The 26,971-nt window shown below is 33.0% G+C and overlaps 4 protein-coding genes across 6 annotated transcripts in view; 3 read left to right on the top strand and 1 right to left on the bottom strand.

Annotated features, from left to right (window-relative positions):
• LOC140782056 (probable tocopherol cyclase, chloroplastic) overlaps positions 1–4,836 on the top strand; it is a 33,079-nt gene extending 28,243 nt beyond the window's left edge. The window contains exons 9-10 of the mRNA XM_073128408.1: positions 4,246–4,395; positions 4,494–4,836. Of these exons, the coding sequence (XP_072984509.1) occupies positions 4,246–4,395; positions 4,494–4,667 (324 nt within the window). The 3' untranslated portion in view covers positions 4,668–4,836. The remainder of the gene's footprint in view (positions 1–4,245; positions 4,396–4,493) is intronic.
• Positions 4,837–14,239: 9,403 nt separating this feature from the next.
• Positions 14,240–16,603, top strand: LOC140782142 (bark storage protein A). The gene is made up of 5 exons (XM_073128558.1): positions 14,240–14,656; positions 15,050–15,117; positions 15,224–15,379; positions 15,519–15,764; positions 16,054–16,603. The coding sequence occupies exons 1-5, from the start codon at positions 14,428–14,430 to the stop codon at positions 16,387–16,389; spliced, it is 1,035 nt and encodes a 344-aa protein (XP_072984659.1). The 5' UTR covers positions 14,240–14,427; the 3' UTR covers positions 16,390–16,603.
• A 1,228-nt stretch (positions 16,604–17,831) lies between these two features.
• Positions 17,832–21,800, top strand: LOC140781074 (probable inactive nicotinamidase At3g16190). Of its 2 annotated transcripts, none has more exons than XM_073126859.1 (7): positions 17,832–18,113; positions 18,213–18,332; positions 19,346–19,577; positions 20,184–20,300; positions 21,055–21,154; positions 21,374–21,555; positions 21,679–21,800. In XM_073126859.1, exons 1-5 carry the CDS (start codon positions 17,934–17,936, stop codon positions 21,126–21,128), a joined length of 723 nt encoding a protein of 240 aa, XP_072982960.1. In that variant the 5' UTR covers positions 17,832–17,933; the 3' UTR covers positions 21,129–21,154; positions 21,374–21,555; positions 21,679–21,800. The 2 variants fall into 2 exon arrangements, with proteins under 2 accessions (XP_072982960.1, XP_072982961.1); XM_073126860.1 differs by having other exon boundaries at positions 17,919–18,113; positions 21,055–21,214.
• A 581-nt stretch (positions 21,801–22,381) lies between these two features.
• LOC140782174 (cytochrome c-type biogenesis CcmH-like mitochondrial protein) lies at positions 22,382–25,401 on the bottom strand. Of its 2 annotated transcripts, XM_073128615.1 has the most exons (5): positions 25,106–25,281; positions 24,552–24,699; positions 23,533–23,664; positions 23,291–23,365; positions 22,382–22,668 (listed from the first exon to the last, which is right to left on the bottom strand). In XM_073128615.1, exons 2-5 carry the CDS (start codon positions 24,690–24,692, stop codon positions 22,483–22,485), a joined length of 534 nt encoding a protein of 177 aa, XP_072984716.1. In that variant the 5' UTR covers positions 24,693–24,699; positions 25,106–25,281; the 3' UTR covers positions 22,382–22,482. The 2 variants fall into 2 exon arrangements, with proteins under 2 accessions (XP_072984716.1, XP_072984717.1); XM_073128616.1 differs by lacking the exon at positions 23,291–23,365 and having other exon boundaries at positions 25,106–25,401.
• Between the last annotated feature and the right edge of the window lie 1,570 nt (positions 25,402–26,971).

Genomic DNA, 26,971 nt, shown 5'->3' with positions numbered 1-26,971 from the left:
TATACTCAGTCTGCATGATTGCTAGTTTATCAATAAGAAAGAAATTTGGTTGATGGAAGCAAACTTAAGACAAGGAATATTCTCTTAGCACACAATCTCATAATTATTTTTTGTCTTGCTTTTGTTTTAGGTCTTTGTAATTGTGATATACTTTTTAACTTAATTTATGTTAATTTGATATAATATTAATTGAAATGATGATGATGATGATATTGTTAATGCTGACCATATATCATGGATCTTTTGGGATGCATAGGAACTTAATTCATCTTCAATAAATCATATCACATAATGGACCAAAATACATGTTACTTGCAACGAAGGGCTACTTTGCCTTTGTAGTGCACATATTTTATGTGTAATGCATACATCTACGTAAGCAATGGATACATATATATAAGCCGATACATTTTGCGTGTAATGCTTTCATTTATGTAATTAAAATGTATGTTTTTGTAAGCAATAAGCACTTTGTCTTATACGTGGTGGTACCTATACAAGAAGATATAATTACAATAACTAGATCTCATTTGCAAACAACATGAGTTTTGATCTATGCTTGCTAATGTAATTAGAAGTTGGAATTAATTTGCAAATCATTCGTTGAATTTATGGACCAGTGATAACCACCTGGCAGTGGTATGCCAAGTATTATAAGCATTGAGCTTTTATTCTTAGGTAATTGTACACCCTAATCTTATGAGAGTCGTGGTGGGGTTTACTTCATGTAGAAACAAAACGGATAGAAGATAAGAGAGAAGATGGGAAGAAATAGAAGGATATGGTAAGAGCCCTCTGTTTGTACATTCAGTGTAAAAGGCAAGCAAAAAAAAAAGGAAATATCTACCATTCTCCATGTAGTTTGTTAAACCATTTAGAGGGAAGCTAAAAAAGGAAAGATGACCACTTCCAATTTTTAGGAAAATAAGGTCATATTCTTATGGACTATGAAGCATGGATACAAAAATGGGTATGATACAGATACATCGATACAACAAATCTTAAAATATAAGGTTACCGTATGCATAAGATACATAGCTCATATATATATATATATACACATACAGTGGCGGAACCAATATATTTTTACTCGGTGGGGGAGAAAGGTGTCAAGTCACTATTAAATTATGTGTGACAATTTTCTTTTTAGAAAAACTAATGAATAATAACTTGACATTGCCTATTCACAAATACTATTTTCTAATTTATCTCATCAATTTAGAAGACAATTTGTATATATTATACTATATTATAATATATTAGTATAGTATATATTATACTCTATTAGTGTATCATATACTATATTGCATGGATGGCTGTGCCGGTCGGCATTTGCTGTATCAATGGCGTGCCAGCACGTTACACGAGGGGTGCCGCATGGCACCCTTCCTAATAGCTTCGTCGCTCGCCATCGACCTCGTCAAGCTTGCCGTCACCATTTGTAGCTTGCCTAAGCTCGCACCCCCATCGGGTGCCCTAGCCCTAGGATAGGAGGAAGAAAGATCGAGAAAGAGAGTGTTAGTTATTGATTAAAAACTTAAGTTGCAAATCCGGATCCTGGATCTCTCTCCCCTTCCTTTCTTCCTCCCTTCCTCGAGCTAGGGCACTCGACGAGGGTGCAAGCTCGGGCGAGTGGCGACGATGACAGTGAAGGTGAAGGTGAGGATGAGTAGCCCCTTACCTTTTTCTCTCTCTTATAGCATGGTCGGTGGTCGTCACAATTTGTGCCTGTGGCATGATCATCGTTGCTATATTATTATATATCATATATAATTTTTTTTCAATTTTTTATATATTAAAAATGTTAGATTACTAAGTCGCATACATATGTGACCGCATACTACCTAGGTGCTATGTAGTGGGGTGGCTGTCCGAATACTTCGGACGCCTTTTAAAACATTGCTTTTTTACAAAGAGAAACATTCTATATTCAATAAGAAATAAAAGGTATGACTCATTGATAGGAATCTCAAAAATATTCAAAAAGTATATAAGAAATATCCACAACATTATTTTATTTTTAAAAGTTCAAAAATTTTAAGAAAGTATCCGATACATATCTGGAAGTATTTGATGAGTGTCTTACTTGATAAGGATACGATGGGAGTATGGAAGCATCTATGTTTCTTGGCTTATGGATTAATTAACCTTATATTAGGAGCCTTGACAACCTTTGAAAATGCTTATATCATCTAATTATGTCAATTGTTGGCTCGTCAAAATACTCAATACCATAGCAGCTCTATTGTTTGATCAGTTATTATTTGGGATTAATGTTGTTAAGGATTCACCTCCTGTGGAACGAAATGTCAAGGTGTGGATTACACAAACAAGTCAATGATAATCATTTGAGCAAGATTTATTAGATTTTTGGAGCTTTGTTCTTCATTTTTAGATTATCTTGATTTTAGAGTATTTTATTTGTCCTTTAGAGTAAGGATTGTCGTGCCAACACTTATCGTGCCAGTGCTAAGTCGGCACGTGGCACAGCGACTACCTACAACACCCCCAAAAGAGCTCGCATAGGGACTCCATAGTTGCATGGAGAAGCTAGAGGAGATGTAGAGCCGACGAGAACTACCACAGCCGCATGGAGAAGCCGATGAAGATGAAAGGGCCATGGCTAGGGTTTTTCTTCTTGTTTCGTTCATCAGATAAAGAAGAAAAGTTGAGAAGATGATTTGAATCACTTAAAAAATTGATTCGGATCCTAGAGGATCATCTAAGATAAGTTAGAATTCATTATCATTTAAAGGATCCATATCACATAAAATAGGATCCTTAAAGATAAGTTAGAATCCATTATCACTTAAAATATGATTCTTTATGATAATTTAGAAATGACTTACAATCCTTTATTTCTTATAATAGGATCCACGTCCACAATTACTAAAAACATAATCCAATAAGTTAACCCATCATCTTCCTCCCTTCTCATCGGTCCACCCTTATTTTTTTTAACCCTAGCTTTAAACCGGCAGCCATGGATGGTAGTGTGAAGGATTCCAAAACAAGTCTCTCTCTCTCTCTTTGCCATGCTGCCATGCCGTGTGTCAGCATGGCATGTGCTGTGGCATGTACCATTTTGATCGGTGATCGGCATGGCAATCCTTTCTTCAAAAAATCATACTTATACTTGTATTGTTAGAAAAAGTCGAACTGTTCTATTTTAACTTTGCTCGCGGATTTCTTAGCATTTCTCTATTCAGCTCTATTTGATCTAAGGTTTTTGTCAATTAAGTTGTATGGTATCTTTCGTAATCAATTCCTATGTAATTTTGGTCTTCCCTTCCATTTTAAGGCATCTTCTGTGAGCTCCTTTTCTTTTTTGAGGATTCAACCGATTAAAGTTTCTGTGTTTCCTACTAGCAGTAATGGATGTGTTTATCTATTGATTAGGGAAAAGCAATTGCAGTTTCCTGTTTTATCCTTAGTTTGATGATTTGAATGATTCAACTTATGGTCAAGCAGCTGAACATCAGTTCTCTGCTTGGGTTAGAATTCTGAAACTATTAGAACCTCATCACATCGCTGACAGGTTTTCCTACGAACTTAAGAGAATATGTGTTCTACAGAAATCCTAGAGACCAGTAGCTCATGAGTTGAAGCACTGTACATGGATTGAGTCAATTTTAAGTCTGTGAGAGGCAGTCTTTGCATCAAGCATGGCCAAGAGTTTGTCATGGGAACCTACAGGCAAGCTGTGGTTCTTCCAGTAGGGCCTTCTCAGATTGAGTCAATCTTAAGTCTGTGAGAGGTAGTCTTTGCATCAAGCATGGTCAAGAGTTTGTCATGGGGCCTCTACAGGCAATCTGTGGTTCTTTGAATAGAGCATTCTCAGATGGGAGCTTATCATGGGTGATCTATAGGCAAGCATCCGTGTTTGAGGGAGCCAAAACAGTGACACATCTTAGATCAGTTAATGATTATGCAAGTAGAAGATGTGTGGTAGTAAGATGGTACTGCCATCTCTCTACTTATTATTAGTATTTAGCACATTTATTGCGTGTAGAAGGACCACTTTTCTCTCATAAGGGATTTTCATTGAAAGAATCTTCTCCCTCTTGATTACTTGCAACCCAGGAAACTGAGGTTTTTGAATGTCCCATCAGAGGTTCTTGGAACTCTTGACCATTTCTTTTGTTACACACCCTAAGTTGATAACTACAGGCAGTTATTTGGTTATTCCTCTTTATTTTTTATTTTTCTTGTGTGGTAATACTGCCTATCAATGCTTATGGTCAGGTGGAATTAGAAGCCACCACAGATGAACTTGGCACTCCCTTACGAGCTCCCACCGCAGAAGCCGGCCTTGTAACAGCATGCAAAGACACCTGCTTCGGAGATCTCAAGCTGCAACTTTGGGAGAAGAGATACGATGGCAGCAAGGGGAAGGTGAATTACTAATGCATATTTTGAGTTGCATGGATTGTTTTGAGCTAAAACAGTGTCACTAGTTTTCTTGTATTGACGTGCAACCAATTGTCTTGTAGATGATACTGGATGTAACAAGCAACATGGCAGCATTGGAAGTCGGCGGCGGGCCCTGGTTCTCAGAATGGAAGGGCGAGACGTCATCAAATGAGGTCCTGAGCGGTATCCTTCAAGTTCCAGTTGACGCTGAGAGCTTCTTCCCCGTTAACTTCTTCAGGCCTCCAGGTCTTTAGGATCTATACAGGTGTATCCAGTGAGATAACAAGTTGACATGAGGATGAGTAATATTAGTGCATATCCAATTTTATTGGATCTTAGGCTTCAATTAGTTGTTGTTTTACTCTCTCTGCAAGGTATAACTTCTTTTCTTCTTTAGTTCTCGACATGAGCGAATTATTTTCAGGACTGCAACGATCCAGAATTTGCTTTTCTCCGTTCACTTTTTATTGAATAAGAATTGGCTAGGAATAAGCCTTCTTATAGTAACTAAATAATCACTCAGTCTCCATTCACTTGTAAAATAAAGGTAGAATAGGTATAACTACTTTAATTTTTAATACTAGAAGATGAGAACTAATATTAGTATAAGTTATTCTAATATTTTTATTTAATATTAGTATGGGTAATAATTATATTTCATGTGATATAAAGTTGATATTAAAGTATTGAAGAATAATAAAATTGTATTAGGAATTAGTGATGTTTTAAATTAAATGACAAAAATACCTTTGAGTATAATTTTTCTAAAATAATATTATTATTTATTAAAATTGTGAATTTAAAATACTCTATATATTTGTACTATTAAGAACTATGCATTATAGGGTAATATAGGGTTATAAGTAACCATATAGGCTGCCTGGACTGAGGAAAGTGGTCCAGTTCATTTGGGCAGCTGTCTTGAACGATAACTTTGGTTGGTTAGCTACCTACCTACTAGGTCACCCATGCTAGGTTCTATTTCCTTTTTTGTGCTGGATTGCCCTATTAGAATGGCATCATGTCGCCTCTCCAGTCTCAAAGGATGATGAGCAGTACAATTGTTGATAGACATTAAGTCGCCCCGGTGCGAGAGCCACTCGCACCCACTAGAGACTTCAAATAATAGTATGGCCAAAGATATAAAGAGATTGCGGGATAATACGGGGTTATAAAGTTGCACTGTATGTAAAATAATCATCTATTAGAGGATATAAATAGGTACTACGGAATAATGCAGGATTATAAATTCACATTTTACTAGGAGTAAAGAGGCACTACTGCTTGATATTGATAAAAATTGATGCATATCATAGCTTGAGTACTCGAGAGTTTTTGAAAGTTTAATGTATGCAATGCATTGCACCTGTCTAAATATTATTTTTGTCGTAGGCAAATTAATTTGATACACTAGTTATCATAATTTTGAACATTAGAAAGTAATATTTGTTGTATTAGGATATTTGGAAGGAACTAAAATTGTTTATACTATATTATGGAAGAAATTCATCTGTTATTGAAAAGTATAGTGATGTGAAACTGTTTAGATGATGATTCTAAATCTACAAGTAGATAGATTTTCACCCTTAGTGGTGCTGCTATTTCTTGGAGATCCAAAAAACAGACTTGCATAATTCATCTTACCATAGAGTTTGAGTTAGTACCTTTAAGAAAAATAGGTAAAGAGGCTGAATAGTTAAGAGATTTTTTAGTTGATTTGCCAATGTGGTCAAATCCTATCTCCTAATCTACAATTGACAAACAAAGGAAAAACATCTAGCTAGGCTATTAGCTCTATGAGATTCGCTGGGTATCAAACTGCTTGATTGATTCATTGTGATAGTCAAGCATTGTGTCACGGGCATATAGTAAATTATATAATGAGAAGTTAAGACATAAATTTTAGACATAATTTTGTGAGACGGCTAATAGAAGATGAAGTAATCACCATGTATTACATTCGATAGTGCTCAAATATAGTGAATCATTTGACTAAAGGTCTTAATAAGGATCTAATTAAAAAAAACATCTTGTGAGATAGGTCTTTAGACTAGTTGAATAATATCTCCAAAGGATGACAATTCTACCTAAACCATATATTTCATGCTCTAGGTTCAACGGGGAAAACAAATATGAAGGGTGATGATACTGCACGCTATTTGGACCGACTCAGAAATTATTTATTAAGTGCCATGTTCTTGTAATGAACAAGTGGGGTTGAGTTAAACTTTTAACGAGTTTGTATAATATGTGTGTTTAATCTACAGGAGCGCCTAAAAAAATTCTACCTATGTGAGTACAAAGTCAGATTGCTTTTGTCAGAGTTTGGTCAACTCCTAGCATACTCATAAAATTGAGATCAACACATAGCCATTAACATGCGGTTCAGAAAAACATTGAGATTTTGATAAAGATATGTGTGAATTCTTTATTGTCATAAAGTTTATTAATTCAAGAGATTTATGTTTATTAATATCTTGATATAACTTTGAGAATTTTATACTACGTGAAAAATCAAACTACACGGTAGTTTCACTTATGTATCAATATTTTTGTGTAACGACAAGCATATTTTAAATCAAAGTTATTATTATTTATTTTAAAATAAGTGGGGGATTGTTTGAAACATTAATTTTTTATGGTGTTTTTTTACAATAATAATTTTGTGAGTGGATGTTTTGATAAGACACATTATTATGATTATAACTAATTGTTTAACTAGCATCTTTTAATCTTATAACTACCGTAATTACTTTTTAGTTATCTAACTATTAGAATATTTTAGTTTGTGTCTTTTCTTTTTCTATAAATAGAAGATGGTGATATTATTTTTGATTATTCCAAAGACCTTAGTACTTGCTATTACAATTAAATCTTGTTCAGATTAATATTCAATTTTGTGAGTTGCACCTTAATTTGTGACGATCTTATATTCCAAAAACATATTGCTTGTAATTTTCAATCATAATAAGTGGACGGCAAATTTGTTCAAAACATAGATTTATCTTCGCCTAACTATTGTAAGAGCTTATCCATTTGATTTCATTCATCTTCACTTTTACTTTTCTCGAACATAAAAAGCCTACACTACCTATATAAGTCTGCATGACATTTAAAATATGCAAAATATTTGTCTACAAATGCACTACCTAGTAAAAAGCTCGACCAACTTATATGAGTCTACATTTTATTTAAATATATAAAAATAGTTATCTATCGTGTAAGAAAATATGTCTGCACTACATTATAAAAAAGCATGTAATACTTGTATAAGTTAGTATTATATTTAAATATGTAGAATATTGTCAACAACTTAAAGAAATATGTTCATATTGCATGATAAAAGGTCTATATTTCTCATAAAAAATACACAAAGTAAAGATTACTTCAAAAAATTTATATAACGAAGATTACCGAAATAATTCAAATTATTATCCTAATTAATCAAATAATTTGCCACCTATAAAATGACCTCCTAGCATGGCTATTAATGTGCTTCTGTCAGAGTTTAGTCAACTCCTAGCATACTCATGAAATTGAGATCAGTGCATGGCTATTAACGTGTAGTTCAGAAAAACATTGAGATTTTCATAAAGATATGTGTGAATTCTTCGTTGTGTTATAAAGTTTATTAATTCAAGAACTTTATGTCTATTAACATCTTGATACAATTTTGAGAATTTTACACTATGTGAAAAATCTAACTATACGGTATTTTCACTTATGTATCAATATTTTTATGTAACAGCAATCATATTTTAAATCAAAGTTATTATTATTTTATTTTAAAGTAAGTGGGGGCTTGTTAGTGATATTAATTTTTTATAGTATATTTTTAAAATAATAATTTTGTGAGTGGATGTTTAGATAAGACACATTATTACGAATATAACTAATTGTTTAACTAGCATCTTTTGATCTTATAACTACCGTAATTATTTTTTAGTTATCTAACTATTAGAACATTTTAGTTGGTATTTTTTTCATTTACTATGAATAGAAGATGGTGCTATTATTTTGAATTATTCCAAAGATCTTAGTACTTGCTATTATAATTAACTCTTGTTTAGATTAATATTCAATTTTATGAGTTGCACCTTAATTTGTGACGATCTTGTAATCCAAAAATATATTGCTTGTAATTTCCAATCGTAATAAGTGAACGGCTAATTTGTTCAAGAGATATATTTATCTTCGCCTAACCATTGTAAAAGCTTAGCCATTTGATTTCATTCATCTCCACTTTCAGTTTTCTTTAACACAAAAAGCCCACACTATCTATATAAGTCTGCATTACATTTAAAATATGTAAAGGTATTTGTCTACACTGCAAATACACTATATAGTAAAAAGCCCAACCAACTTATATAAGTCTACATTTCATTTAAATATATAAAAATAGTTGTCCATAGTGCAAGAAAATATATTTGCACTATATAGTAAAAAGCATGTACTACCTGTATAAGTCAGCATTACATTTAAATATGTAGAATATTGTCAACAATGTAAAGAAATATGTTCATATTGCATGATAAAAGGTCTACATTTCTCATAAAAAATACACAAAGTAAAGATTATTTAAAATATCATTTATTTTTTAGTACTTCTTTCTTTCCACTAAGAGGTATTTTGGTCATTTGATATAAAATATTATCATTTTTTAATATAATGTTTCTATTTATTGTTACTTTAATATTAATTTTATATCACATCAAATATAATTATTACTCGTTATGCTAATATACAACTAAATATTATAATTGCTTATATCTGCATTAACTCTCTTCTTCTAATATAAAAATCAAAATAATTCTTGTATAATTCAATAAGCGAACAGAATTGATTAATAGATTTATTTGATCCGGTAGCTTGTTAAATACAAATAGACTTATTCTTATATAAGCCTTCTTATATTGATATCCCTAGAAAGTTACCTCCTAAGTTTATTCTGACTTACATCTCTCACATCTTATCTTTTTATCTAATATTTTTATATTTATTAATTAATATATTACTCATGAAAAATATTTTAATCAACTATTATTTCAATCACATTCTCTCTCTTTTCTTCTTCTTCTTCTCTCTTTTCCTTATCCATCCATTATAAATGGTACTCTTATTATTTGCCAAATTATTATTTAAACTTTGTATCAGATTAAATATAATTATTACACATTATATTAATATATAACTAAATATTAAAATAATTCATACTAGTATAAATTCTCTTAAGCTAGTATAAACAAATATAATAGTTATATTAGTATTCATCTCCTTTCACAATTGAGAGATAATAAATTACAGACAGACAATATTATTTATGCTTAGACACTTCCACTCATTTGTGCTAATGAAATAATGCTAAGATGGTTCAAGGAGATCATGTTATATGAATGTACATGAGTTTAAATTCAGTATTGGTTTAATTTCAGACATCATTAAGTTCTTACATCTCTCTTGAAATTAAAAAAAATTTATATGAAATTGGATACTTGATTGATCTAAACTAACAAACCAACAATTTAAAAGTTTTTTTTAACTTTTATATAGAGATCTTTACTAATTACACTGTATATTTTATCTATTTTGTAATTCACACTTCGTCTTTAAAGATTTTGTAATCCGATCCCTATTTTTTCTCTATAATTCTCACTTAACACCCTAACGTTATTTTGACTAACTAATATCGACTAAATTACTAAACTACACATACTATTCTCTCTTATTTTATATATCTCTCCACCATCATTCCTATCTATCTCTTTCACCGTCGACGTCGTCACCGTTACCGTCACCACATTTTCTCATCTTTCCCCCTCTCCTCCTCCTCTTCTTTATTTTCTTTTTTTTTGGGAAGAGAAAAAGTAGATGAACAAGACAAGAGTAATTTAGATATTTATAAATTATTTTATATATTATAATAGAATATTCCTTTTCAGGTACCATGTAAATTAACCCAGGATATTAAATAAGAATTATAGAAGAAAAATAAGAGGTCGGGTTATAAAATCCTTAAAGACAGGGTGCGAATCATAAAATAAGTAAAATATAGGATGTGATTTGTAAAAATCTTAAAAATATAAAATATTACAAAGGAAATCCTCTTCATAAACGAAAGATTTGGAGGTAAAATATATTTTATTTTCTAATACTTTAACAAGTGCCAACTAACCTAAATGGTGTTTTTACTCTCCTAGTAATAACAAGGATATTTTAACCATTAGGGTTCAATAAAACAAAAGGTTGGAATTAAAAAGAAAAAGGAAGATCGATTTGGCAGCCTTATCCTGACCTCAGTGATGTTTTTTGCGATTGGATCCAAAGATGATAATATTCGTTGACCAGTTTGAGAATGGAATTGGCAAAGAATACTTACTTCAATTTATTGGGCATTGGAACGAGAAGTAGAGTTTGAGCGATAAAAATTATTTTAGATAAAATCATGAATAAGACAAGTGATCTATAAGTTGTTCTTGTAAGTGCTATAGTTGATTTAATAATTGGTTCGATCTAAGATTAGATTTGTAACTTTTTTTAACCAAGATATTAATTATTTTTCACGTAAATTTTTATGTGTTTGTCGCAGATTACTATTATAAATTTTAAATTAGTACCAGAATTAGGAGATGGATTTCTCTAGATAAGAATAATCCTCTATTAATCCTCCCTTGCTCGTTAAAGTAACATATTCATATTAAAAAGTTAGAATATAAATATATATGAAATCTATAGATGAACGTGTGTAGTTACTTATATGTGAAGTTGAAAATAGAAATCGTTCATAAATCCAGTTGATAATAACGAGATAAAACATCATGTTTAGTTGTGTCACTCACATTTATAAAATAGCCAAGAAGTCTTGAGGAAAAAACTTGGTCTCCACATGTTATACACATTGTTCTTAAAACATGATTATCAAATGTGAAAAGATTTCTACTGGTAAAAAATAAGAGATAGATGGTAGGAAAGAGATAATTAAGAGGAGAAGAGAGAGAGAGAGAGAGAGAGAGAGAGAGAGAGAGAGAGAGAGAGAGAGAGAGAGAGAGAGAGAGAGAGAGAGAGAGAGAGAGAGAGAGAGAGAGAGAGAGGAGAATAATGTATTAATTGGTTCCTAAAGATGCTCATTCTCCAACCCTATCCATTTGACCTTGCAACAATACTTTGACCAAGGAAACGTGCCCAAATAGAGAAAAGAATGGAGAGAATGATTGGGTTTTGTTTGATTTGGTCCTCAGCATGATGCTCTTGAATTGTCCTCATTCCCTCTATTCTAGTTTGATTATATTGTTTATTAGCCGAATGCTAGATATAAGACAATAATAGATAGTTAAAAACACGTCCCTATCGATTGAGGGTTCTTTATGGGTTCTAAAATATTCTGAAGCACATATAATACTAGTAAATATTTCAGTGTCTCCACTTAGTTAGATTCCATCGCTGGTCAACGATAGAGCATAATAAAATTAAGAAGAGTAGGAGATACTAAATAGGATTAGATAAGTTAATATAAAATTAAAGTATAATAAGTGGGCTGTTATATCTCTTCTTTTGGGGATGTGATTCCTAATCTTATCTATTGTTTCTATTAGTTTTGGTTTTCATTAATTTAATGATATTTAATGATATATAATTTATGTTTGAGATAATCAACATTGTTTAAAATTTTAATGAGTATATTAATTTTTCTATAGTTTTATTTAGTTATTCTATTATATTAAACTAAATAGTAAGTTAAAATTGAAATATGGAATTAGTAATCCTAAGAATATGTTAGTCCCTTAGAATAAGTCTACTAAACTTATCCAATCCAACAACCAAACTTATCCAATCTAACAACCAATAAGGAGCATTTAATAGTTAGAAAATAAAGTTTAATTATTTTATTCGAATAAAATTATTTTTTTAGTACATTCAACACTTCGATACTAGTTTTAATACCCATTAAAGGGCAGTATCAAACTTTTTAATGATTAAAATTACATTAAAGAGAGAAGGCAAGACGCCCCAAAATAATTACACCCTAAGCGAGCAGTGGCATCAAGATATAATATGAATGTGAACTCAGACACACATGAGTCATCCCACAAAAAAGAAGAAGCAGTTAACCTAGATTGATTAGCTAGCCAGTTAGCAACAGAATTTGCTTTCCTAAAAATGTGATTAATCGTCACTCTTTTGGAAGAGCTAATCAAGTGTTGAATATCTTCGATAAGGTTCCTGATGATCTGGTTGCCATCCCCGCCTTTTCAAGAAGTAAGATTAGTTGTTGAGTCTATCTCAATCATCAAATTCTGGATGATTGAACATGTATATATCAAATTCTGGATGATTAGAATACAAGTATATATGAAATCTATAGATGAACATGTGTGGTTACTTACATGTGAAGTTGAAAACAAAAATTCGTTCATAAATTAGTTAATAATAACGAGATAAAACATCATGTTTAATTGCGTGACTCTCATTTATAAAATAGCCAAGGATGCATGAAAATCTTGAGACTAGTCCATCAAAAAAATTAGTCATTCATTAAACTTGGTCTCCACATGTTGTAACATTGTTCTTAAAAGATGATTATCAAATGTGAAAAAATATCTACTAGTAAAAATGAGAGATAGATGGTAGGACAGAGAAAATTAAGAGGAAAAAAAATTGACTACAAATTTTTGGTTGATGATAGGAGAGAGAGAGAGAGAGAGAGAGAATAATGTATTAATTGGTTCCTAAAGATGCTCATTCTCCAACCCTCTCCATTTGACCTTGCAACCATATTTTGAAACTAATGTATGGCTACGCTTTATCCAACTAAACATCTTGGGAGATCTTAAAATATTTTAAGTTCCCAAAACTTTAACCAAGGAAACGTGCCCAAATAGAGAAAGGAATAGTGAAATTGATTGGGTTTTGTTTGATTTGGTCCTCATCGTGATGCTCTTGAATTGTCCTCATTCTTGAGCCACCTACCATTGAAGGATAGGTGATACACCTAAGTCCAACATGTTAAGATCTCAGATTTGCTGCTTGGCACTATTATAACCAAGAAAAATGTGATTTATAGTCCTTTGCCTCAGTAGTCTAGCCTTAGTAGGTAAGCAATTCCAAGTGAGCTTCCAAAGAAAACTCTTGATGCCAAGAGCTATAAGTAAGCTCCAGATGAGCTTTTATTCAAATCAACCATAACGTCAGATTGGAATTTAGAGATAAGAAAATTATACCCATTTTTTACGGTGACCAGACCTCTAGGGTCATCAGCTTAAACTCAGGTGTCGTTAGAAGGTAGCGGGGTAGCTTAATGTTCTAAATAAGATCACACATATCCTAACCAAACCATTGTAAAATCCTTTAATACTCCTCTCCCCAAATTTTGTTAACATTTTCAAGAAGTAATTGGAGGTGTGTAACCTAGTTCTTGCTAGATTCGCATCTAGTCACGAAGGAAGGCAGTAAAAGAAGTGGGAGGAGCAATCAACTGGACGATCATAACAACAATTTAAGAATGTATTAGGTGAATCCTACCTTGTGCCAAGATAACACATGTAAAATGATAAACAAGTAAACTCATGTGAAATTTGGAACTATTCACCTTGGAATTCAAATTGTAACTCTGAATCTGAATGAATATCCAGTCCACAAACTATTTATTAGAAAGAAGCAAATGGGAGGTGCTTAACATGAGGTACTCCTGAGGTTTGAGATGGAGATTTTTCTATCAATAATAGGAGAGGTTGTTTTAGGATAAGATATAGGTGTTACAATAATGCGAATCTGACCAAAAAAATCTTTGGAAATTTCCTAAAAAGCAATGTAAACGTTAGATTTTTCTTTCAGGCCAAATAATAAAGACATCGATCTCAAGCATATCGAAAGCAAGGAAAGAAACAAGCCTTCACATGCATCAACTTCAGTCTGTCTCTCTATATATAAAGTTTCCTGCATACAAACTCTCTACCCATCTCGCTCTTTCGGAGAAAAAAGAAAAAGAAAAAGTATTGGGTTAGAAACTCCAAGGGAGAGATGGTGAGAGCCATGATGAAGAAGTTTGTGATCTTGGTTTGCCTTGTGGTTCTGATGGGGGTAGTCACTGATGGGGCTACACCAGTGAGCACTTTGAAGAAAGTATGGCAAGTGAACAAGAGAGGACCCTTCTTGGGGCTAATTGTGCCAAACTCCTTTGAGATGAACCCTCTTCTCAACTCCTCAAGCTTTGTCCAGAATAAGTTTATGCCTCACTTAGATGTTGGAGGTGAGAGATGATCATGTTGTTCTTTCCTCTTTCTTTTTTTTTTCTTTAAAACAATGAGAGTTTTTCTCTTTTTTATTTTTTTGGTAGATAAAACTAGTCAATAGCACCAAACTAGCCTATTTCTTTTAAAAGCTTAAGCTGACAGAATGCCTGGAATTTTATTGGAATTTAAGTCAATGAGTGGAACTCACCTATTGTATACTTAGAAATCTAAGATGGTAGTGATGGGTGAATTTTGACCAATGTAATGTACACCCAATGAGCTATTCTTTTATGACTTGCTATAGTTATCTTCGTATCTTTCTAAGTTTTCTAATTAGTGGATAGATTTTTACATTAAGACAAAAGAAAATAGATGAATAATATGCTTTGTTCTTGCATTGTTATGTGAAGGCAAAAGATTCCGCTTTGGAAGCATCGGCAAGGAGAAGGTTATTGTTGTAATGACAGGATTGAGCATGGTAATTAACGCCTTTTTTGGTAATCTTATCCCTTAAACTTGCATTCGACAATGATAAGATGAGGACTCTAACCTTTGTTTTTATCTCCTCAAATGCATAATTGCAGCTTAATGCTGGCTTAACCACTCAGCTTCTACTAAGCCTCTTTGATGTCAAAGGAGTGGTGCACTTTGGAGTTGCAGGAAATGCGAATCCAGACCTCCAGATTGGAGATGTAACTATTCCTCTATACTGGGGTCATACAGGGTTATGGTATTGGCAAGTATGCATCCATCCTATTCTCATTACATTCAAATTAGTATTCATATATATAGATAGACACATAAGTCTATCTTGAATGTTACTAAAGATTTTTTCGCTTCGATTCTTGATATTTTAGTTTGCAATCTTTGTTTTGTTAGAGATATGGTGATGGGGCTGAGGATGAACTAGCATTGGAATCCTCAGGTGACTACACAAGAAAAATTGGCCATCTTAATTTTTCAGACTATAATGCAAACAGGTATGGCAAGTCTGAAAATCTATTGAACAGTGTATGGTATCAGCCAGAGGAGATCTTTCCTGCAAATGGAGTACCAGAAGTCAGACAGCATGCCTTCTGGGTTCCTACTGACAAGCATTATTATGCACTCGCAGAGAAATTAAAGGTGATAAATATGATTATTTCCGAAATTCATTGCTGATATGAACTTTCTGTCTTATCTTCACAGATTCTGTTTGTAGAGATTGATTTATTAACTAGATTTCTTAAATGATGTCTTCCAATATTTCCTAGTATTTTTGCATTCTAGAATATGACCATTCTAATTGAGAACTCATTTAGAATGCAATTGAAAAACGTATGAAGTAGGCTTGTCTATTTGACATCAATTCAGCTCTATTGATCAGACATAGCTCTATTGATATATTTTTTTTTCGCGTGATTATTCTTTGTAGGGCATGGAATTACCCAAGTGTGCAAATGCTAACACATGCTTAGAAAGGAGTCCAATGGTTGTGAGGGTGGAAAAGGGATGCAGTGCCAATGTTTTTGTGGACAATGCAGCATATAGACAGTTCTTAAGATCCAATTTCAATGTGTCTCCAATTGACATGGAGAGTGCAGCAGTTGCACTTGTTTGCCTGCAGCTACAAACTCCTTTCATAGCTATAAGAGCTCTGTCTGATCTTGCTGGTGGCGGCTCTGCGTTGTCAAATGAGGCTAACAATTTTGCTACCTTGGCTGCAGAAAATGCAGTCACTGTGGCCTTAAAATTCATCTCCTTCCTCTAAATAATCTGTTCTCTTTGTCGCGTCGCAATTTGTTTCGCTGAAAGTATGGTAGTACCCTTGTTCTGAATAAAGAAATTTCAGACTGTTAATTTGTATGTTTGCATCCAAGCAAATGCTGTCATTTATGAACAGAGTATGTAACTGGTTACATCGAAAATTAAACTATTTGTACTTAAATGATCTGAAACTGATACAATTTCCCGTTCAAACTGAATGGAATAAGTACTAAAAGTATTTGAAAAGAAGCTCTAGGTGGGTTACTCCTTTCCTAATGGACCTCAAACTATCTGAATGAATTATCTTTCTCCTTCAATCAAATTTACTCACAATTTCTCATTCTTCAAACATGCAACCAAATGCCTTTATGCCTCAAATTTTAGCTACCATCTCTCTTATCACAAATCACTATGTACCTCCCTTCATATTTGAACCTGATAATGGGTTGGGTCGCTTGGGATTGATAACAACTCTAATGACTCAACCCGATATAATTAGTATAATATCTATTAAAAAAATTATATCTAAATTATTTATAACCAAGATTTAATATATAATTGTATTTGGGTATGTTACCGTTTATTTAGTTATAATTTTTTATTGTTCGTGGAGCGGGTTGAGTCGAAGCCCCATGCCACTCAATTATTTGACGAGTCAATGGGTCATTATTGAATCGAATAGTCATATATGGAGGACTTGGGCTTAAAAAAAATATTATTATTATAAGTTGGGCTTAGAGTTAGGCTTGACCTAAATTTGATTCTGCTCGACTCGACCCGATTTGAAGAATGCTGAGGTTTACTTTATATTCATGATATCTCAATCAAAGATATTCGTGTGGCTGATCAAGTAATAACAATAATTAATATCACATGAGTATTTTAGTAATTTAATAGCTGTTAAAAAATTTATAGTACTTTGAAACAAATAGAACAAAGTGATACAAATCAAAATTTTAAAGGATGGTTTAAGTTTCAGAAATACCACGGAGAGATAATTAGTAATTCACTTATTAATCTACCTTTCTAGCTAGGAAGTTTTTTCTCAAACAAAATCTCTAAAATGCTCTAAAAATATCTCACTCATCATAAACCAAATCATTAAATATTCTTTTTGAGATAACAATGATGTGATATTTATTTTTTGCAACTAATCATATCTAGTATATATTCTTACAGAAATAAAAGGAAAGACTTAAAAAGAAACAGAGTTAGTTAATAGTTCATAAAGGAAAAAAAATCATTTAAAGTGTTTAGAAAAACAAAAGGAAAGATTTAAGATTCTTATTATTCCATGCAATCTTTGACAATGTTCCATAATCTGGTGGAGTTAGTTGACCCATCACTATCGCTATTTCCAAAATTTTATTGTCGAATAAATCTCGAATAAATATCCCAATCTACCTTAATTAACATCTCTTCCATCGATCCAAGACTTTTAAGCGAAGAATTTATTATACTCGACCCATCTTTTTCTTTTCTTTTCCCTTGGAATTTTACACTGAGGTCCCCAATTTTTATGCTACGGATAAATCCTTGGAATTATTTATGACATCACATCTCACTCTTTTAGCTTCTCTTCTTCTGTTCCTCTTATTCCTGGATAAAGGTCTCCTCCACTATATGCGAACGGGGGTTCGAGGGCAAGAGAGGAAGACAGAGAGGAAGGCGGACGCTATGGCCGCCGCAAAGTGGAACGAGACGGCGCTTCTCGTGATCGATATGCAGGTAAAGGTGGTCTCTTTGGATGGATTTTTCCCAGTCTGTTGATGAAATTTGTAGTTGGTGTGATCTTTTCCGTGTTTTTTTTTTTTTTAAAATTTCCAGAAAGATTTCGTCTTGCCGGAAATGGGAAGCCCGGTGCTCGTGGCGGGGGGTGAAGCGATCGTATCGTCCGTCGCAAAGGCCGTCTCGGTTGCTAGAGATCGCGGCGTTCTTGTGATTTGGGTTAGTTGCAATTGCAAGATTGCTCCTTTTGCTACTTCCTTTTGTGGGTTTGGTTTCGAGCTTGGAACAGATCAATTATTACTCAATAGTGGTGTTTGGAATATTTTATGAGAGTTGATTGCTTGAAGCAACGGTAATTGGTTGATCAATGTAATGCCTTATAGGTAATTTACAATTCGTTACGGAGGGGAATTACTACTGCTAGTAGGAGGAGGAAATACTAAAAGTAAGGAAATATATTTAGAACTTCCTTAAATGAGGTTTCCTAATTATTATGGTTGCCGATTTTATTTTCCATCGGTCATGGGATGGAGTGGAATTTGGGTTAGGGGAGTCGCCTCTATAAGAAAGGAATATAGAAGATTGAGGATTACTGATCTAATGTAAGTGAAGATGGCATTTTTAGTGAAATGATAGCAGAGAATAGTTTTCAATGTGGGACTACTCAACTCGAGAAGAGATACTATAGGAGGCTAAGTTGATGTATTTGCATTGAGAATTTCTAATAGGGACTACGCAACATTAGTGGTGATGATGAGAGTACATTAATTTGGATCTGTATTTGGTTGGGATTATGTTTCATATTCTAGGGTGTTAGATGTAGCATACACAATATACATACATGTACATGTCAACATTATATATCCGAATTTGTTTCATTATATGTAGTTTTTACTTTATAGTATCATCATTTATCATCTTTAGAGTGATTCTTACTGATCTTGCTTAAGCTTTGTACTGTTTACACTCAACAATTATCTCTAGCTTTAGTTATGCAAGACATACTTACTGAACCCAACAATAAAGAATTTTCTTCTTCATAAACCTCAACGGTTTACAGTTCTGATAAACAAATTGTCCTTCAAATTCTTAAGGATGAATGGATAATTTACAAGATAGAGATAGAAGATAGAAGGCTTCATGAAGTATATATGGTTCTTTGTTATGGAGCATTGGCATATCTTTTTTATTCACACAAAGGTGCAGCTACTAATAAAGGGTTGAAAATGCAGGTTGTTAGAGAGCATGACTCTCTAGGAAGAGATGTAGAACTCTTCCGCAAGCACTTCTATGCCAATTGTAGAGGACCAACTATGAAGGGTTCTGAAGGTGCAGAACTGGTTGATGACCTTACAATTAGAGAAGGGGAGTATAAGTTGGTGAAGACACGCTTTAGTGCATTTTTTGCCACACACCTTGATTCTCTTCTCAAGGGTTCTGGAATCAAGAGCTTGGTTATCGTAGGTGAGAACTAGCACTAAAATTGTATAATTGATGTATATTTTATAAGTACCTGATAATGTTAAGCTCCTCGGTCATTATGCTTAATCTATGTATAGACCGACCATGTCAATTGGCTTCATTACCTGATTATTGCTCACCTTTGCTTTTCCTCCGCGCCTCAGCGGTGTCAATTAGAGGCTACCTGTAGTAGCATGTCATTTAGAAATATGAACTCTGACAATGATATATTAGTTAACTTGCGTTTTCTAAATATGAACTCTGAATTGAGGTTTGTATAAAGCTTTGTAGGATAGAGAAAGAATTATAAGAAAAAATTTCGCCCACCAAAAAGAGAGGTGAGGGTGCACCTTTGCTATTTGGTACTTATTGGAACTGAACGGGGTTCTGATTTAGTTTCTTTCATTGCTGCATCCTACCACCTTTTATTAGAAGACTTGTAGAATAGCTGCAATAAGTCTTGCTGGTTGTACTATGATTTTATCATATTGGTAGAAGTCATGCTTAAAAGAAGCTTTGGGTCCTCTTTCTCTAGGATTGTTGGGTTTTTTCTTCTCCGATAGGAGCATTATTAACTAATTAACTTTCATTATTTTTCTTATTCTACAGGTGTTCAAACGCCAAACTGTATTCGACAAACTGTCTTTGATGCAGTGGCATTGGACTATAAATATGTTACTGTTCTTGTTGATGCGACGGCTGCTGCTACACCTGAAGTTCATCTCTGTAAGTTCTCATGCTCCTCTCATTTTTTTCTTATGCTCTTAATTATTTTTTTCCATGTTGTCGGGTGATTGAAATCATGTTAATCAGATATCAAGCAAATCTAGCACTATTTCTCTTGAATCACATGGGTTTGTGATTTGAGTACTTGTAGCCAACCCTGGGCTGTCATAACAAATAACTACAAGCTAAATTTTGGTTGGGAGCATTAGCCATACTAGTAGCAATGAAATTGCTCATGGCTGCAGTAGCACTACTTCTCTAGCTTCACTGGAGTGACAAGTCTACTCTGGCTCAAACTTTGGTACAACATGTTGGGTCTTGTGAGTTTTGAACATCTAGATTAGAGGCTGTACGGTCATAAGATTCTAAATTTACATAAGTGTATCACACAAAGGCAGCAGACATAGCATTAAGTCCTAAGTATTTTATATCAGCCACATGATCCATTTCCATGCTTCAGAATAATTCATGATTAGGACTTTGGCCTATGGCCTATGTACAGAAGTCAGCAGTAGGCAAAGTTTTCAAATCTAATGGTCTTTTACTGGGATCTTCTGAACTTCTAGTTGAGTTATTTGGAATAATGATGTGAACCTGGATGTTGCCAATAATATACTAGGACTGAAGAAGTTGCATTGATGGACTTATTTATTCATTTGTTTGCTTTGATAACTTGTTGACCAGGATTTAACCTGAGTTCCTTATAACTTTTGGTCTTCTGAATAATTTATGATTTCAAATTATCTTGAACCAGCAAATATCAGAGACATGCAAAACATCGGAGTAGCAACACCAACTTTGCAAGAATGGTGCAGTTCAGGTGTATGACTACTAAAGTTCGGCATTCTGACTACGTGAGTATCAGGATTGCATCGTAACAGAAAGTCTGCCATGTGCTTATTATTAAAAAAACAGTAAATGTTTTCTTCTCTGCGCATAACTTCTACTTCTACCATATTGCTTTGCTTGGACTTAAGTGCTGATGTTTCATATGTTTAATACTTACAATCTGCTCAGTACCAAATATGAGTTATTCCTCGAAATATTTAATGACAAAGAGATAACTATTGCAGGTTGGTGTATACTTTAAGAGGCAGAAGAGAAAACAAGCAGCCTATACTTTTTTTCTTTTCCAACCCTTTCGGCGATACAATTTTGGTAAACTAGAGTAGCAGCGGCGGAATAAAGGAAAAACATAGATGAGTAAATATATAACAGAAGGGAAGAAGAACAGTGTCTCACCTCAAAGAGGAAGGTATATGTCACACAGATGTATTGTTTCAGTTTTCATAATTCAAGATCTCATAAGTGGTAGTGAAGCTCAATCGATCGAAAATTTTTCAAGCAACACTAAATTGTGAGGTATTATCTTTTGCAGGAACATCTTGTGGAATTGGAGATTAAGTTAGTCTCTGTGGTTGCATGGATGTACCAGTTATGAATATATATGAGATGTACTCGTAATTATGCAAGAAAGTTAGTGGATTTATTTTACGATCAGAGCTTTGTCAGTTCATACATGTGTCAGTGTCTGATGATTTTTCTTATTTAATATTATTTAGTAAACAGATTTAAAATATCTATAAATTTAGATTTCTCTCTCTTCCCACATAGGAGAGAACTGCCAACATGACAATATCCTAATTAAAAACACTGAAGTTTTTAGCTTTTTCATTTTAATACATTGTCCCCCAAGAAAACGTTGAAATTTTAAGGAAAATATAGTAGAAAAAAAATTTGTGAAGACAAAAAAATATCACTCTAACTAGTTATAATTTCAATCATTTTCTCTTTTCTTCTCTCTTCTCCTTGTTCATTTATAAATTCATTATAAAGGATATTTTAATTATTTGCTAGACTATTTTTTTAACTTTATGTCATATTAAGTATAATAATTATACATTATAGTAGTATACAATTAAATACTAGAATAGTTTATATAGTATAAAAACTCTAGTATAAGAAATTAGAATGAATGAAGCCAAAAAATTTCAACCTGTTCTTTTGAATACTAACCTCACGAGAAAAGGCTGGAATTTTGTAACTACTTTGAAGAAAATGCCAATATGACGAAAAAGGACTAATACAAAAGCAGCAAAGTATCACTTAATCAAAACTTGTATAGATATACTATTAGAGACCATGGAAAATTGTTACAGCACAATACGTGACTAGAGGAGACTCATCTTCTCCACCACCACCTTGAAGGTGGTGGTGGCGGCGGAGTAAGGAGGTCGATCATGGTCTCCTTCTCCTTGGGGGTCAAGGGAACCCCTCTTATGAGGTTTAGTGCCATTATGTGGACGTTGGTCTTTTGCCTGTGCCTTTGATAAGCCCATACACCTGCGGCCGCGCCAGCAACAATGACCTGACCATGGATGCACCAGAGTACAGTTAGCATATTTCTCTAAATCATGAAAGTAAGATGCTAGTCTGTAACATTAGTTTCTAGCAACCTGCCATTGAAGGAAAATAATCGGCGGTTCCATGTGATATCATGCAAGATAATTTTATTCCACCTTCCTCCTTCTTTGAAACAATTTACCCAGCTAAAATTAAAAAAAAAATTATGCTACATCATTCGTGATATTGTACTTGATCAGCATCATTTCATATGAATGATACCGAAGTCTGCAGTGCAGAAAAATATGGTAATGATGCTTGTGATTATGCAAGATGATTTGAATGTGAATTTATGAAAATGAAGGCATTCATCAAAATCTAGTAAACAGAATACAGTTGTTGCCTCCTTATTTTAAACTAAATGTCATTTTCTAGAGATTTAAAACTGGCTCAACTAGGCCAATCAATGAGATATTAATTACTGGCCTACTATCAAAGTCATCATGTCATAAGTTTAAAAAATTTCATTGAATATTTTGTTTACTTAATGAAAGATGAAGAGGGCTTCCAGGCTAGATATATAAATAACATAACATAACCATCTGGCATTTTCAGATCAAATAAAAAATAAAAGGAATTCTTTATACCTCTTTCTTTATATGGGGATGAGAAAGGTGAAACACAGATCTTTTAGGACTTGGGTCATTGCCATGTATGAAGTTCTAACAAAAATGATTCAGATTGCATATTACTTCCAGGCATGATACGAACATTCAAGAGTACAACTAGTCATGAAACTCCTATAAATGCTGATATGGCAGCATTGTCTACTTATCACCTGCAAAAAAAAAAAATTGTAAACAAACGTACAATTACTAATAATACTGACCGGTGATAACCACAAGGCAGCCGTTTGAAGATCAAATTTTGGGGCATAGAGTACTGTCTCCCCAAAATCTTCCTCTAACTTTTTATAAATCTCCTTATCGCTTTTACCAGATTGGATCTCATCACGAATTAACTGCAAGGGATGACAGCACAATTATTAAGATTACAATTGTTAGTTTGGAACTGTCTAAATGAAAATGAAAATATCAGAAGTTGTATTAATAAGTTAGAAATCAAGAATTATATGTTTCAACTTTTTAGATATGGTGTTTGTCAGAGGAAACAAAGAAGCAACTAGCTTTACATGTAGTTAAGAATTGTCATGTAATGGCAACAATCATAGTAGTCCAAGAGAGTATAATCCATGCTTTAAAGCAGTATGACTGACTAAATGATCACTTGGAAGATTTACTCATTCAATGAAATAAACAGATTAATGAACAATGAGATCAAATAAGTAGAACAAGAACTCAAAATAAATTTTATGCGAAGAAGATTATTGGATCAACAGTCATCAAGCATATAAAACTTCTAGACTGATGTTTAAGATGGAGAACCTTACAGGATAAGATGTACACAACTACAGATAATAATTATATCCTATAACATGTACATACTTAACAGAAGTAAATTAAGACCCTAAAAGCAGAAAATATCTTGATCGAAGATATTGGAAACATTGTCAGGTCTAGCTGTTGAGGAGAACATCTTTTATCATCGGAAATGAGCATGTTCATTTGCAACTTTTTAACCTGACAATGATGCCAGGTTTTTTATGGACACTTACTGCAAGGAAATTGTAGTCCAGAAGGTTTTATAGGAATATAGAACTATCAGAAGAGTCGTATAATATATTCTTCTCAACCAGTTCCCATCAAGTTTATCGACAATACTGAAAGTATTGTCATTAAATATTGATCTTATACTCCCTTTAATGTCTTAAATTCGTTAACTAAGCTCCATATAACCATCACAACTTAAACCTTCAAAACACAAACCATAACTTAAAAGGAGAAGTACCTTCCTGAGTAAAATAGCCACATCGGCTTGGGAGTCTTCAATGGATTGGCTTCCACACTCCGTGCACCGAACATTATGGCTAATATTTCTTGCCCGTGCTTCTACAATCTGTACCTTCTTCACATCTTCTTCAGTTGACATAACAAAACTGCCATGTATTAAATTTAATCATTTCCTGAATCTTTCATTATCAAAAACCCATACAGATAACCAGATGAGAAGGGGATAACAGAATCGATCCCCGCCTCTCAATTTCTGTCAGACATTATGTCGAACAGTTGGCAGGCAAGATGAATAATAAGCATGAAACTAGATGCACTACGACAATCCGATCGCTCTCTGACCCAAAATCAAGCCGCATAGTAACGTGAGAAGTAGTGTCAAACTCCACTTAGCTCGTAATCCAACAAATTAGAAAAAACAAGAAAGAAATGCAAACTAAATAATCTCCATCAAAGAAAAGACCATCAATAAAAACTCAAACTTGGGCTACCCATCAAGCGAAGCATCAAGGTGATAAATTTAGGTCAGAGGGAACCGGTAAAATTAATTACCTGAAGGCACTACTACCGGATTCAGTAGAGCTTCACGCAAACACGCGCGCCGTATAGCAGAGTGGAAATTAGAACAGCAACTTACTATGCCCTTCCCTTATAACCAATTGGTTGGCTAACAACTATCTATTCTTATCAAACCCATGAATCTCCAGAGTAAAACGGATCCAGGAAATTATTTTTTTATTACTAATTTTTGTTTCATTTTATTTATTTATTTATGTTTATTATCAACTTCTTTTGAGTTATTTTTGGAAAATTTATTACGAACATACTATGATTTACCTTTTATTATCAAACACATCTTTATCATATCATATGATTATTTATCATTATATCCTTACATTTCCTCTTTAATGCCTAAAAAATAAGCTGAGTTATTTTTAGCCTAATGGCTGATGGAATATATATAGTATTCTTTTACTTTTCAAAATAAGAAATTACAGTATTTAATTTGAATTTAACACTTGGTTTCCTTTTTATTTTTATCTTAAATATTAAAAACCTTACTCAAAGGTATTAAGATCATTTTGCACCTATAATTAATTTATGTATGTTAACAAAAAAGAAGTAAAACATACATAAATAGAGCAATTTTTTATTAAAAAAATTATCTTTTTGTTAATAAATCATGAGCCTATAAAATTGGGTGTTGAATTATAAACATCCATAAATTAGGGTGTTCTTGAAAAAAAAATTTGGATAAATCATAAGCTTATAGGTTAATAATAAGCTAACCCAAATCACCCCAATGTCAAACACAGGATTGGAATGCACAAGCTCAAGATAAGATAGGATGCTAACCACCCACTTGTGCTAGTGCATAGGGTCTACCAAAATTAATTAATTTGTTTTAGGTATTACAAGCAAATGATAACTTGCCTCCCACTACTCACTGAGCAATTTAATGTTTCATGTATTCTGTAAAGGCATTACTGTCCAATTGTCTACATTATTTGTTCATTTGTAGTACAGAGTAGGATCGTCAAATCTATACAGAGATAGCCGCAAAGAATACCCTGAAATGATAGAAAGAAATACCAAGTAGATTATATCTACTGTTTAATAAAAATAATAAACCAAGGCGGCCCTCGCCTTTTGTTAGGGCAACCGGTGTGCCGCCCTGCATGGCAACTGTCTTTTTCGCCATTTAAAACATTGCACGTTACACATTCTACTGTTTAGAGGGCTTACCAAACTTTGGATTGAATCTGACTCACCACTACTTGTTAGTGATTAGCATTCATCCTAGTACATTGACTCTATTATTGATGATATTCATATTCTAACTAATAATTTCCAGAACTATTAAGTTACCTATATTTATATTTATAAAGAAGCTAATTATGTTGTTGATTGGTTAGCAAATTAGGTAAAAATGTAGACTGTACATGGAACTGTCTGCATCTATATCAATTATATTTTAAACTTTAAAAATCTAAGAGAAATTTCAGTTTTTCCCAAATTATTTGACTCAAAGATAGAGAATTTGATTAAAAATATTGAAGAAAAATTGTGATATTAGAATTTAATTAGATATAATCCACTAATATCTAGTTTTAAAAGGACTTTAATTCACCCTATAAAACATAGTTTAAGGCTCTGGAAAAGTTTATAAGTTATTATTATTATTATAAGCTATCCCGCTTGCATGACAATCCTTAAATGAAAACTTCCCTTTTGATCTACTATAAATTTTGGTATCCAACTCTAAAAAAACGTTTTACAACTGTAGTAATTAATTTATAAAATATTTTCTTTCTTACAAAAAAATTATAAATTCTAGATTGGTTTAATTAAAACACCATAAGTTTCCATCTTCTAAAATAAAAAATAATAACAAAAATGTATTCATCTCTTTGTACT

The sequence above is a fragment of the Typha latifolia genome, chromosome 2, assembly GCF_019914945.1.
Source record: "Typha latifolia isolate L0001 chromosome 2, TyphaL0001v2, whole genome shotgun sequence".
Classification (NCBI taxonomy): Eukaryota; Viridiplantae; Streptophyta; class Magnoliopsida; order Poales; family Typhaceae; genus Typha; species Typha latifolia.
The sequence above is the reverse complement of the archived record's forward strand: the minus strand, read 5'-3'. Positions and strand labels throughout refer to the sequence as shown.

Excerpts from the sequence above, each read along its gene's own strand:
- LOC140782174 (XM_073128615.1), bottom strand. The coding sequence starts at position 24,692 with ATGTCAACTGAAGAAGATGTGAAGAAGGTACAGATTGTAGAAGCACGG. Across the intron at positions 23,366-23,532 it reads CTGCCTTGTGGTTATCACCG|AACTTCATACATGGCAATGA; the intron begins GTCAGTATTATT and ends CATTTTTGTTAG. Across the intron at positions 22,669-23,290 it reads ATCCCCATATAAAGAAAGAG|GTCATTGTTGCTGGCGCGGC; the intron begins GTATAAAGAATT and ends ATCCATGGTCAG.
- LOC140782142 (XM_073128558.1), top strand. The coding sequence starts at position 14,428 with ATGGTGAGAGCCATGATGAAGAAGTTTGTGATCTTGGTTTGCCTTGTG. Across the intron at positions 14,657-15,049 it reads GCCTCACTTAGATGTTGGAG|GCAAAAGATTCCGCTTTGGA; the intron begins GTGAGAGATGAT and ends TGTTATGTGAAG. Across the intron at positions 15,380-15,518 it reads CAGGGTTATGGTATTGGCAA|AGATATGGTGATGGGGCTGA; the intron begins GTATGCATCCAT and ends TTGTTTTGTTAG.
- LOC140781074 (XM_073126859.1), top strand. The coding sequence starts at position 17,934 with ATGACATCACATCTCACTCTTTTAGCTTCTCTTCTTCTGTTCCTCTTA. Across the intron at positions 18,333-19,345 it reads GCGGCGTTCTTGTGATTTGG|GTTGTTAGAGAGCATGACTC; the intron begins GTTAGTTGCAAT and ends TTGAAAATGCAG. Across the intron at positions 19,578-20,183 it reads CAAGAGCTTGGTTATCGTAG|GTGTTCAAACGCCAAACTGT; the intron begins GTGAGAACTAGC and ends CTTATTCTACAG.